Source organism: Parasteatoda tepidariorum, chromosome 5 (genome assembly GCF_043381705.1).
Source record: "Parasteatoda tepidariorum isolate YZ-2023 chromosome 5, CAS_Ptep_4.0, whole genome shotgun sequence".
In the NCBI taxonomy this organism is placed as follows: Eukaryota; Metazoa; Arthropoda; class Arachnida; order Araneae; family Theridiidae; genus Parasteatoda; species Parasteatoda tepidariorum.
This window is the reverse complement of record NC_092208.1, coordinates 17158818-17172324: the sequence shown is the minus strand read 5'-3', so window position 1 is coordinate 17172324 and position 13507 is coordinate 17158818. Positions and strand designations below refer to the sequence as shown.

General features: G+C 30.3%; 2 protein-coding genes across 4 annotated transcripts; both read right to left on the bottom strand.

Moving 5' to 3' along the window:
• Nucleotides 1-495: 495 nt before the first annotated feature.
• On the bottom strand, nt 496-961 carry LOC122271995 (protein FAM200C-like). Its single transcript, XM_043054905.1, has 2 exons — nt 835-961; nt 496-785 (listed from the first exon to the last, which is right to left on the bottom strand). The coding sequence occupies exons 1-2, from the start codon at nt 959-961 to the stop codon at nt 496-498; spliced, it is 417 nt and encodes a 138-aa protein (XP_042910839.1).
• Nucleotides 962-2704: 1743 nt separating this feature from the next.
• On the bottom strand, nt 2705-13441 carry LOC107441655 (serine/threonine-protein phosphatase 6 regulatory ankyrin repeat subunit B). Of its 3 annotated transcripts, none has more exons than XM_043054560.2 (2): nt 13097-13441; nt 2705-8125 (listed from the first exon to the last, which is right to left on the bottom strand). In XM_043054560.2, exon 2 carries the CDS (start codon nt 7892-7894, stop codon nt 4409-4411), a length of 3486 nt encoding a protein of 1161 aa, XP_042910494.1. In that variant the 5' UTR covers nt 7895-8125; nt 13097-13441; the 3' UTR covers nt 2705-4408. The 3 variants fall into 3 exon arrangements, with proteins under 3 accessions (XP_042910494.1, XP_042910507.1, XP_042910500.1); XM_043054573.2 differs by having other exon boundaries at nt 13057-13368; XM_043054566.2 differs by having other exon boundaries at nt 13164-13368.
• Nucleotides 13442-13507: the final 66 nt, after the last annotated feature.

Sequence of the window (13507 nt, the reverse complement as noted above, 5' to 3'; positions counted from 1 at the left end):
TGAAACTCTGCTGTTTCAATATTCACAAAAGGGATCTTAACCCAATAACCCCATTGAGGGACTTCAATGGAACAAAACAGCTTTAAAACGGTCAGAATAGTCCATGTGCAAGGAGTCAAAGTGTTCACAATATTCTTGTTCACCATCAGAGCGAATTTCGCCTGCTTAGCTGAACTCATTCCAACCAAAATTCTGATTCCACAAAATTAGTTTTTTTAGAAAGTCAGAAATAACTGATTTTGTAGGGATCAAATTGAGCTCATCGCCTTGAAGTTGTAAATTAATGGCATTAAATTTTGCAAATAAATCAGCCAAAGTCTTCCTTAAATTCTAGCAATCTGTCTCTCAGAGCTACATCTCTGTTTTCGAGGAATTCAAGAACAAAGTCGAAAAGATTCCAAAACCTATTGAGACAGGCGTCTTTGGAAAGTCAGAGAATCTCGGTGTGCGGTAGCAAGCGATTGAATTCTTCATCATACGCAACGGTCTGAATAATCAATCGTTGAGAGCATTACTGTGAATTTTGTTCACAGCAGACATGACATATTGCAATGACTGATGCAAACGGTCGCTGAGATTTTTTCCTTTTAAATGCTGTCTGTGAAGCATGCAGTAAACAGCTAAAATATCTAGTATTTCCCTTTTCAAAAGGGCTATAAACACACGATGTCGACTCAACATTGCATTAGCTCCATCAGTGGCAATCGAGATAATATTTGCAGTAGGAATGTTTTTCTCTGTAAAATAATCTTTGACAGTATCTAAAATAGATTTACCTTTGGTATCTACAATCAAGTTTCTTGCATAAAGCATATCTTCAATGATTTTTTCTACCTTTACAAACAGGACCTACGCTCACAATAAAGCCTACATTACATGGCAAGGTTGATTCATCAACTTGAAGGGAAAATTCGTTGGATATCAAAAGTTTGCATAAGGAAACTTCAACGTCTTCAGCCATCTCATCATTTCGTTACCGCACTGTATCGTTGCTTAATGGGATATTTGATTACATTGGATGCTGCTGGATGGTGTAAAACTGTTTCTAAAACTTCCTTGACGACCGTTAGTATCAACTCTGCTCCGATGGTATGAGCTTTTCCAGATTTAGCAAAAAGTTTTGATATATTATAAAAAGATATCAATCCATTTTTGTGATGAGGTTGCTAGTAACCCTGAGACCGAAAGTGCGTTCAGGAACTTGTCTTTGATGTTCGTGAAAAATTACAAATCCTTATTTTATTTGTCAGAATAAGTTTTTTGCAAATGCTCCTGCTAATGGGAAGATTTCATTGTCTCATTAGGTAAAACTTTGTCAGAAAGTAAACACATGGGCAGTTGAGAGTTCAACAGCGATTGAACAAATCCAAACTTCAAGTACGTGGTACGGTATTGATGACATTTCTTCTTGTTAACTTACGTTGTTGGTGCCAGCAAAATACTAACGATGAAAGAAAATTTAACTATTTCTCCAAATTAATAAATATTTTATGGTAAAGAACTAATTCACCAAATAAGCAATGAGATCGAATCGAAACTGAGGGGAAAAAACAGTAAGGAAGCTAACGACAAAAATCATAAACACGTGTCAAATCAAACATTCATACTGAAAGCGTATGTACTTTAATGCCCGCCAAATGTCTTGAATGAGTCAGAGTGATTTGCGAAATAGCTTGAATGAATCAGACTCAAAAACGCATGAGCTGCTCTCTGTTGGTTCGGATCGAAGAATAGGTGTTGTATAAGCTCGTTTTATTGGTGGTACAAATGGTGTATCGGATAGTCTTAATTTACTATATTAACTTTTTTTTTTCTTTAATATTAATTTTAGATTGATTTTATTTATTAAATAAATCTTAATTTAATAATTTTATTTGTAAGTTTTAAAATTGAATTTGAATGACAACCCCCTACTGCCCAAAATACACCCAACGCCCCCCTGTCGCCCGAAACAAGTTCACCGCCCCTAATCATACTTCCACCGCCCCCGTTGAGAAACACTGCATTAGCGCAATCCGCTATCACCGTTCCCGTCTACGTTCTTTGGCTTTTTCAGCCTCGGTAAGTTGAGGCCTTGACATCGTTTTTTTCTTGCTTCAACTCTAACTTTTGGGACCATGTCAATCAGTTTGGACCCCCATTATTTGTGATATTCACCTGAATTAGTATTGAAAATTATCCAGTTTGAACTGAAGGTTGAAATTTCTGATTCTTAAATAAAACAATACAAATAAAAATATAGTTCAAATGATGAAATTATCTTTCATTCACAACTCAAGAAGTATTTATGGGATCTCTTTGGTATTATATCTCAAAAATAAACTCGCCAACTTAATGCACAACAAAATTTAATGTGAAAAAAGAATTTTGAAAAAAAGTATCAAACAGCAGCGGTCGCCATAGCGCTGTTTACTATTACTCCAGATTATTGTAGTTGAAAAGTGAGGACGCTATGAAATCCAGACCAATATCCATTTTGTCAATGGGTAATAGACACTTTTAAATTTAATTTAAATACGATATCAATGATTTATGATCAATTATTTCTTTTATATGGTTCAAAAATACGTTTTGCCAGCAGGTGGTAAAAAATATAAAAGAATATGAATATATAATAATAAAGATTTCTTTTTTTAAATTTGCATTCAAAACAAAGCTCAAAAATAAGTTTTCAGTACCAGAAAGCTAAGAAAAAAACACTTAATCACACTTCAACAAAATTTTTTAATTATAAATAGAGATCTTTTTTATACATAATAAAATCATTTTTCTCCACAGAAAACACCTTGAATTTAAGCATCATCTTGTTGAAAAACTTAGAAACAAAATTCGAATCATCTTGTTAACAAGGTTTTCAAACATTAAGTATTTTTCTTTGACAGAAACATCAGTTCATATTTTTTTCAAACTTTAATTTAAATAGCACTTTCCTTCTTTTTAAATAATTTATTTTAAAGAAAATTACTACTGTCTCAAGTTTTTTCTTTCTTTGGATGAAAAAATTCATAAGCAAAACACTTTTCTTTTCAGTTCATTTAACCTTAAGCATCCTTTTTATACTTTATGCCATAAATGCTTTGTACGGTTACATTATTATTACTTAGTTTAAAATTGGATATTGAATAGTGCAAGCACTCTTTTCACTACATTTTCCAAATTTTAGATGAAACTGTTTTAGGTATGTTTTGTGATCAGCACACAGCTTTCTTTTTATCTTAAAATTTTGGTGAGGAAAAAAGTTATTTTTGAGGTATTAAGATTACAACACTAAGAAAAAAAAATATTTATGATTTATATAAGCAATACAAAAATAAAGACACAGTCCTTTTTTAAATTACCTATTTATCACAGCACAATGTTTACTGTAACAGATAAAAAACTTAGTGTAAAAACATGTTGGGAGATATTTTATAACCAACCTAATAAAATTCATAACAGTGCAATAGCTTATAAAAGAACAAAAAAACAACAAAAGCATGGCTTGTTTTAAACTACAGTTTGTCTATGGAAATAACTCCCCTCGCCACGAAGTCTAAGGTCGTCATCTGCTGCTACGGAAACAAGAAAAGAGGGGATCTTCTCCCTCACCAGATTCCCTTTCTCTCGCTGACAAGAGCCAAACCCTATCTTAAATATTGACCCGATACCCCTACTCGAAATAGTTAAACCTCGTAACCATAGTCACCGCCACTGCTTCAGACGAATGGCTAGGGTATTTCTTTACGTAAACAAACTATAAACATATTATGTTTAACACAGCAAATGTTTTGTTTACTTTTAACAGATTTTCTCGGTTTCATTTACTTTACCTTAGGTTAGTGTTTTTTTAAGGAAATTTTCAACGTCATATTTTTCAAAAATAAAGGTTTATTCACAAAAAACTGAAATTCTATTCCTTAATAGTCATTATAGCTGATCAAAAAAAGAGAATTTTTTAAGACATTACGCTTATTAACCCTCTCTTAAATTCAATTGTTTTAGTTCAAATAGTTAATTCAATTGTTTTCTTTAATTCAATAGTTTCTGTTGAAAAGATAAATTGTAATCTGCAAATCTTTAGTCGAGAAATCCACTTCTGGATTAATAGTCAACAGTTTGACAAAATAATTACTTCTAGATAAGCTTCTTGTTTTTCCTTGTGATTAAAGCTTATCAGCCTATTATTATTATGCTGCTCTTTAATTCAATTGCAGATAGACTGTAACATGCAAATCATCAATCAAGAAATCTATTTCTAGATGTAATATTTAACTTTTTTATGCACTTTTAGAAACACCATTCCATACCATTTGTTATACAGAAATAATTGTAGTTTAAAAATTTCAATAGGTGTGGAAAATCTTAAGAAATTTGAAACAAATGCAAATGTAGTTAAAATGGTAGAAACCATTATTTTGAGACTAGAAATTCAGAATTCTTTATAATGGTTGGCAAGGCACTTTATTGATAAGAAATTTAAAGGCAACATCATTTTTGAAACGTCACAATAGCCTTTATTTAATATCTCCATTTCAACACTTTTTTTCACTGAGTTAGAAAAATAAATTTTACAGCTATCAATAGGGGGAAGATATGCAGATAAAGAGGAATTATACAATATAGGCAAATAATTGTAATTTAAACTATTTAAAATAGATTTTGCACACAAGTTTGCATCAGTAAATAGAATGTCTCGAACTTGGCGATAATCAGCTATTCTTTGACAGTCTTTAATTTCGAAATATGCACCATTGTCAATAAATAATTTGATTGTGGCAATGCTCAAAGAACACGGTCCCAATGATAGTCTTTCGGTCATAAAATTCAATGGTGTGTTGCCATTAATGTCTTGCACATTCAGATCGCCTTGAAGACACAAAACAAAATAACAAAACCGGAAATTACAACAATTCTCCAATGTTAAATGTACAGCAGACTTTTTTTCTTTGTCATCAATATCAGTAAAGACAGTAATTTTTTCTAAAATTTTAGCATACCGACGATTTTTGTCTTCTTCTGCAAAACCATTTTTGAAATCCATGAAATTATGCAAACAATAGAAACCAACTGTTCTTCCACTATTGTCTTTAATATCAGACCTAGCACCAGCTTCCAAAAGAAGTTTCATGATTTCTATCTTTCGAGTCTTGCAAGCAATATGCAAAGGTGTATCACCATTTCCATCGCGCATATCTAAGTCTGGCTTTGCATCTAGTAATATTTTAGCTGCATTAATGTTATAAACTCTAGCAGCAATGTGCAATGGTGTCCTTCCATTTTTATTTTGCATATTCAGTTCTGAACCCGCATCTATCAGTTTTTTTATAATGTAGTCAACATTCCTACCAAATATATTATAAAAAGCAAAATGTAAAGGAGACCAACCCTCACAGTAAGCATCATTGATTAATCCACCTTTTTGAATCAAAAAATCAATCATTTTTTCATGATCATGCTTAGCCTGTTCACAGAGTATAAAATAATCATCTTGATTATCATAATAATTTTGACTGCACGCACAAAATCGATAATCAATATTAGGTAGACGATACAAAGAAGCTATGCATAAAGCTGAAGCTCCATATTTACTCCTGGCTTTAATATCCGATCCCCTATTTATTAAGTACTTCACCAGATCAAACTGCAGACTTCTGATAGCATAATGTAAAGGTGTCCAGTCATCTCCATCTGTATCATCAATATAAACACCATTATCAAGAAAATACTCAACAATAGACATGCAACCTTTTTCAGCTGCAATATGAATCGGTTTTTTCCCTTTAGAATTTTTTAAATTATTTGCTCCTTTTTCTACAAGATATTTAACGATTTCCAAGTGGCCCCTTTCAGCAGCGTAGCCCAGCGGTGTGTTATTATTAGAGCCAAATAAATTCACATCTATTCCAAATTCGACAAAAGTTTTGACAGCATCTATGTGGCCTTCATAAACAGCAATATGTAAAGGATTACCTATATAGCCAGATTTTGTATCACTTTCAGCACCACTTTCTATTAGAAGATTAATAATTTTGACTGAACCACTGAATGCAGCATAACTTAAAGGCGTCCAACCTTTTTTACAGCACTCATTTACGTCAGAGCCCTTGCTAAGTAAAAATTTCACAATATCCATTTGACCAAACTTAGCAGCTAAGAGAAGAGGAGAAAGACCTTCTGCATTCTTTGCATACAAATTTGCATTATTTTGAACTAAAAATTCAACCATTTCTAACTGATTTTTTGGTATACACGCATGCAAAGGTGTCCAACCTTTAAAATTGCAATCATTAATATTCATACCTTTATGAAGAAAATAGTCCACAATACTTTTGTGACCATTCACAGCAGCTACATGGATAGCTTTTGAGCCATCTTTTATTTTACTATTAAGACAGGTAGTTTTATTGACAAGAAACTGAACCAAGTCTAAATGACCCTTCAAAGCAGCAAAGTGCAAAGGGGTCCAGCCTTGATCAGTCTGTAGATTAATGTATGGTCCCTGTTGAATGAACACCTCTACAGAACATTTGTGACCATTCAGAGCAGCAACATGAATAGGCATCAGTCCATCATTTGACTGAGCAAACATATTGGCATTTCTATCCATGAGAAATTGAATAATGTTGATAAGGTTTTTTTCTGCAGCATAGTGCAATGATGTCAAACCAGTTTTACTATTTACCTCGTTTATATTAGCTCCTTTATTGATAAAAAATTCAATCACTTCCTTTTTATTATTCTGTGTTGCAACATGAATTGGCTTCAGACCCTGTAAACATTGATTAGTTATGTTAGAATTTTCATCAAATAGAAGCTCAATCATTTTTAGATGACCTTCATGTGCAGCATAATGTAATGGAATCCAGTTTCGTTCATCTTTCTCGTTAACTTCTGCTCCGTGTTTAAGCAATACTTCTGCAGCATTAGTACTTCCATATTGTGCTGCAACATGCAAAGATGACATTCCATTGATTGATTTTTCATGAATATTCACTCCTTTGGAAATCAAATCATTAATAACATCAAAATTATCTTTTAGTGTAGCATAGTGTAAAACAGTCCAGCCATTCTTACTGTTGCAATCTTTAACACTGACTTTATTACAAAGAAGGAATTCTACTAACTTTCGATGGCCTTCTCTAGAAGAAAAATGAATTGCTTTACTTCCATCTTTTGTTTCAGCATTAACGTTGGCTTTATTCTTTAAAAGGCATTCAACTACATTTAACTTTCCTTCATTTGCTGCATAATGCAATGGTGTCCAACCGTTTTTATCAATATCATCTACATCCACACCTTTATTAATAAAAAAATTAGCGATTGTGCTGTGACCATAACTAGCTGCAACATGAAGAGGTTTTTTACCTTCAAAGTCATTAACATTAATATCAACACCATTGTGAATAAGAAATTCTGCTACCTCTAGATTACCCCCTTTAGCTGCATAATGCAATAACGACGACCCAACACTATCAGTTTCGGCTATGTTACCACCTCCATCTAAAAAATAGTCCAGAATTTTTTTGTGACCATAACTGGCTGCAATATGATAATATTTTGCTCCATTTGCAAAACTTATAGCATTGATATTGGCATCATTTTCAATTAAATATTTTACTGCTTCTAACTGACCTCCTTTTGCTGCATAGTGTAAAGATGTCCAGCCATCTAAATCAACATCATTAACACCAATTTTCTTTTTGAAGTAATTTATTCTACTAAGAATAAATTGAATCAAATCACAGCGACCAAATAGGGCAGAAGTGTGTAATAGTTTAATATAAAAATCATCAGAAACTATATTACAACCAGCAAATTCTTGAAATAAATTATCAAACTCATCAGAACTTCCGTGTTCAATCACAAGCATTATTTTTTCAGGAATTACTACACTTCTTTTACGTTTTTTCTCCATCTTTAATTAGAATAAATAATTTCCTGGATACTTTTCAAATTACTTTTATGTAAATCACTCTAGATATAAATTTATAGATTCATTAAGCAGAGAATGATGAAATTTCATTATTTCTTAATATTAAATCCTTTTCCTAGCATTACAGCTAAATTTAGATATTTTTCCAGACTTCAAGACAGGAAAAATAAGTCAAGTCTATTTTAACATATGCTTCCCAAATTTCTACAAAACCTAAAAATAAGAAATATAAATTAAGTTTTATGTTTACATTAAATTTAAATAAAAATAATGTAATTGTTGTGTATTTTGTGAAGAAATAAAAATGTATCGCAAAAAAGGGCAATTTTCTAATTTATTTAAATGCACCAGAGCAACCAGAAACAATATATTGTGATTATTGTTGTGAATCTGTAAATAAAAATTTAGAAAAGTGGGCATAAATTTATTTAATATCCGTAGGCTTTTCTTTCTACACCAAAATGTTATGCATTAATGATAAAGCCTAACCAAAATTATAAAAACTTGTTCTGGCACCTCTTTGACATGGCATTTTTCAAAAATATTGTTTGATAAAAACAAAGCTTATAAATTTTCTTTTTTGGGCAAATTTTTCATTCTTTCTATTTTTTCATACCTTGCTTACGAAAACACTAAAATGTGGAACTTTCTTTAGAGAAGCTAAATTTTTAATTGTTCTTAAAAATAAATAAAAAATTGGAAAAAATTATCTCTTCAGGAATTACGGGATTTTCATCATTGAAAAAGAAAGAATTGGTATTATTCTGGTATCTCACAATCATCTCTATTGATTAGTGTTTTACATAGAAAATGGCTCTTGCACCAGCATAGTCATCTTGCACGCATAGAAAACAGCAACCAAAATATTGAACCCTATTAAACTAAAGTGGATATCTTGCTACAGACCTAATGTAAAAAAATAAAAATCGGTTCAATTTGCCCGATTTTATCATAAATCCAAGCCCTATTTTGATCATTTTCCCTGCAATTTCTGCAACGAATTTTCACATCCTTTAAAATCCCATTTATCTTAACTTGATAATTTGACACACAAACATCAAATCAAACTTTTGAATAATTGCAGTTTAATATATTTAGATTTGGACTGACTTTATTGCTTTTTTGAGAGTTACTGCCATAAAAAATAACATAGTTTTCAAAATTGCAATATTTTTAAAATGGCATCAGCACACACAGGAAATGTCGAATCACAGCTTTGAGCAATCATTTTTTGATGGACTTGATTCATTACGACTTCACACTCAATTTACCAAGTGTTGTTATTCTCTTTTTCAAAAGTTATTACAACGGAACTCCACATAGAATTTTGCTGACCATGGATCTATCATACTCCCTTAGTTTCCTTTTTGACAACTTACAAATAAAATCAACATTCACTTTTATCAACGATGTCAAAAGATATTGCAAATCATTTGCTTCCAGCAAAAATTTTTTACAATTTGTTGTTAAAATATTCTTATAGCGCTGATTATTAAAACTAAGTAATCTTTAATTAATTATTTTCAAACATTAATTTTATACATGAAAATGAAAATTTATACATTTCTTGGTGTTCTAATTTGAAACGAATTAATTGTAATATATAAATTGATCCCTATTATCTTGTAAACACCTATTAATTATTTACATTTTCAGTTGAAATAAATAAATAATTAGAACTTTTATTCTAGATATTTCATAATCAAATTTAAAAACGGTTTAAAAATAAAGACCACAAATCTGGAAGCAGAATGACCTTAAGAAACTAATGCTTACATTGTTCAGTTTTCCTCGTACCATGGATGTAACAGTCTAAGTGGCCCTCTATTATAAATCACTGTACCAATTATTCCCTACCTAAAGGAGATGCACCTAAGTGCGAGACTTATCACTGATTTTGACAATTTGGATTTTTTTCCTGGGTATGACGTCCTCTTAAAGTGAATGCACGGATTGTGAACGGAATCCTATTTCCCCAGAATGAGCCTTTTGCTGATCACATATCTATCATGCCCCCTTAGTTTCCTTTTTGACAACTTACTAATAAAATCAGCATTTACTTCTATCAATGATTTCAAAGGGTATTGCAATTCATTTGATTCTAGCAAAATTTTTTTACAATTTGGAAACTTGTTGTTAAAATATTCTTGTGGGAGATATTTATGTCTTTCACCATAATTCCACTTAGTCCCAATTCGAAAAATCCAAAATTAAGAATTCAAACAAAATCTCTAGCATTTAAAAACTTTTAAAGTAACTTCAGCCTGACTTATGAGATGAAAAAAACAAACAAAAAAGAACAGAGCACAAATTTTAAATTACTTAAATCACCCGTTTATACACAGTTTAAGTAACATATTGAATATATAAAGCAAAACAATATTTCGGGCAGCTGTGATTTCGATATCACACGACTTTCCAGCAATTTTTGTTGAAAGTGTAGGATACGCTTGCGATTAACTTGTTGGTTTTGTTGCCAATAATTTCCATCGTGTGATATACCTATTAAGTGAATGCACAAACTGTGAACATAATCCTATTTCACCAGAATGTGCCGTTTGCTGACTATGTATCTCTCATGCCTCCTTAGTTTTCTTTTTGATAACTTACTAATAAAATCAACATTCAGTTTTATCAATGATGTCAAAAGGCAAGTCATTTGCTCCTAGCAAAAATTGTTTACAATTACGAAACTTGTTAAAATATTCCTGAAAGGGATATTTATGCCTTTAATCATAATTCAACTCAGTCACATTCAAAAAATTCAAAATTGAAAACTCAAGCAAAACATCTAGCATTTAAAAACTTAAAATTCCTTATTAATTTTTAAAAGCAACAATTGATAAAAAATGACAGATTTTCAGATTAATTTCCGACTGACTAATGAGATGGAGAAAAAAAAGAACAGAGCTCAAAATTTAAATTACTTAAACTACTCTTAAACATGGGCCCAGTGTCCTACCAACCAGGTTTTACCGGCCCAGTATCAGTCATTATGAAGATTTTATATAACTTTATTTATAAACTTAAAGCAAACATTTTAAGCCTTAAAGTGAATACACTTTCCTAAGTGAATGCACCGATGTTCTGAAAAAATGTCAAATTGGGTATAATATAGCCTACGTCACAGGTAGTGTTGTTCCTACTAAATTTAACCCATGAACGGCATTTTCTGCGAGCCTAACTTCAAGCCACAAATAAACAAACGAAGTGTTCGATCGTTTAAATAGCTGCTCGCCAGATTTTATTGCATTATAAAGAAAAGTTATTGAAACTAAATACAACTAAATAAACAACAACAACTGAAACAAATAACAACAACTACTAATAACAATAACTAAATAAACAACAACTAAATTCCATTCGTTTAGCATTGCGTCATATGTTGTTCCTACTAAATCGAAGTAGTTGTGTTTTTTTCATATTATACCCAATTCTGAAACATGTAATGCAATTAAATTGTAAATTATCAAAAGTGATGGAGGAAAAGTTATAATTGATACAAAAGAGCAAAGTAATTAAACTAACAAAAAAACTAATGATTTATGTAAATCTGCAAATAATTTATAATGATGTAAAGTTTAAAAATATTAAAGAATTTATAAAAGCAGACGATTGTAAAGTCTAAAAATATTAAAGAAATAATGGGTTTGCAAAATCATAATTAAAATAAAGTAAACGCATAAAGAGATAAACTTAAAATAAAAGCAGACGATTAAATTAGAAGTCAATATTTAGAACGACAGAGTTGTTGATTCTTTTTAGATTAGTTTTATTGTGGAATTTGAGTTTCCTTATATCCCGTTATGGGTTTTCTAGTTGTTTATGATGTTTTCACTATCCCGTTACGGGTATTGCATATTTCTTAATGTTTGTGTTTGTTAATAAAAGTTTTTATTTAAAAGAAAAACTGAATAGTTCTTGATATAGCTTATGATACGTTACAATGAGATTATTAAAAACATTTTTACTAATTTATAGTACTTAAATTTATTTTATAAGACATATTATTCCATTCTCAAAATTACAGGGATTCTAATTAACTCAATCACTTATCAAATAACATTCTAAAAATTCGTGTTTTACCTTCAGAATTCAAATAACAATCATACGAAAGTTTAATGCAATTTTCTTTTATATTATTATGACATCTTTAAAAGTTTTTACTCACAAAAGTTGTAATCTGTACTAATTATCATCAAAACATTTTATTTTAATGTTGGTACTTTTATTCTCAATGTTAAAAAATAAATTATTTCGATATGTACTGAATGAAAAAAAAGTTTTACATTAAATTAAAAAAAATTTTTTTTTTCTTATGGCACATGTTTCTTTCGAACAAGTTTTTCGTGCTTATTTAAAACAATTTTGTCATTTTAAAAGTTAAAATTTTCCTTAAAGCATGGAAATTCTGATTTCTGCATTCTTGACTGTTTTTTTTTTTTTTTTAATTTCACTAGTTAATAATGATATATTTCAATCTCCTATTCCATTTTCATAAAATATAAATATAAAGCATACAAAAAAAAATCATTATTAAAAATTTGTTTCAAATTTATAATACCACTCTTTTTTCTAGAACAACCACAATGTAAAATTGACTTAGTAAACTATAGCAAGTGGATACTTCAGTAATGGAGTATATACTGTATGAGTATATACTTACGCCTTCAATCATATTTATCCTGTTTTTAAACTTGCAAATATTTAAAATTAAATATGTAGTTTTCCCGGAATCGTTATAAGCTACATACTTTGAGTGTGTTCTCTTTTTCTTTTTTTTAAATTCCGTGCATTCACTACAAATATAAATGAATTATCTCTCATTGCTCATTACATGGTTTGACAAGTCAAAACTTCAACAAAAATATCTCAAATATAATATAAAACACTGTGGTTTGAAAAATAATATTCAAAAATCCACATTTCATGTTTAGTTATATAAAAGATGCATTATGTTTGTAACATTTTCAACAAACAATGGACAGAAAGGGGCAATATAGTTTAAAGTGTGCATTTTATTAATACACACTTCAATGGTGAAATATAATTGATTTATCAATATTTATGCAATTATCTGTAACAAATTTTTAACACAACTATAAATTTCACTGTGCACATGCATAGATTTAGAAAACTGATACCCAAATATACATCACTGCAATACACTAAAAAAAAATTTACTTATGTTTAAAAATTGGATAGGTGGCACAAAGTTCAGACTTTCATTTTTCTGTAGACAAATACATACACTGAGAGATTTAAAATAGAAATCTTGCTTATAGGTTAGAATCCTTTTCATCTGATTTCAATAAGATTTAATACAGATAACCAAATTGTCTTTCTTTTACCCTTTTTGAAAACTAGAAGCAGATTTTCACGACGCTTCTGGTTTTTATTTCTGTACATAAGATCTCTGCGTTTGGGTTATTAAATTATTTAATTTCTCCATTTGTTTTATGACACAGTTGAAATCTTAGATGTCTGAAAATATTTAATTATAAAAGGAATCATTTTTAAAAAAATAAGAGATACAGAAATATTAAGGATATTAATGTTATCCCTTTCGCACTGTCTTGGCTGACCGCNATTTTT

What these genes read in the sequence shown, in the direction of transcription:
- LOC122271995 (XM_043054905.1), bottom strand. Translation starts at nt 961, where the DNA reads ATGGCTGAAGACGTTGAAGTTTCCTTATGCAAACTTTTGATATCCAAC. An exon ending in CGTAGGTCCTGTTTGTAAAG is followed by an intron (nt 786 to 834) that starts GTAGAAAAAATC and finishes ACTTGATTGTAG; the next exon opens with ATACCAAAGGTAAATCTATT.
- LOC107441655 (XM_043054560.2), bottom strand. Translation starts at nt 7,894, where the DNA reads ATGGAGAAAAAACGTAAAAGAAGTGTAGTAATTCCTGAAAAAATAATG.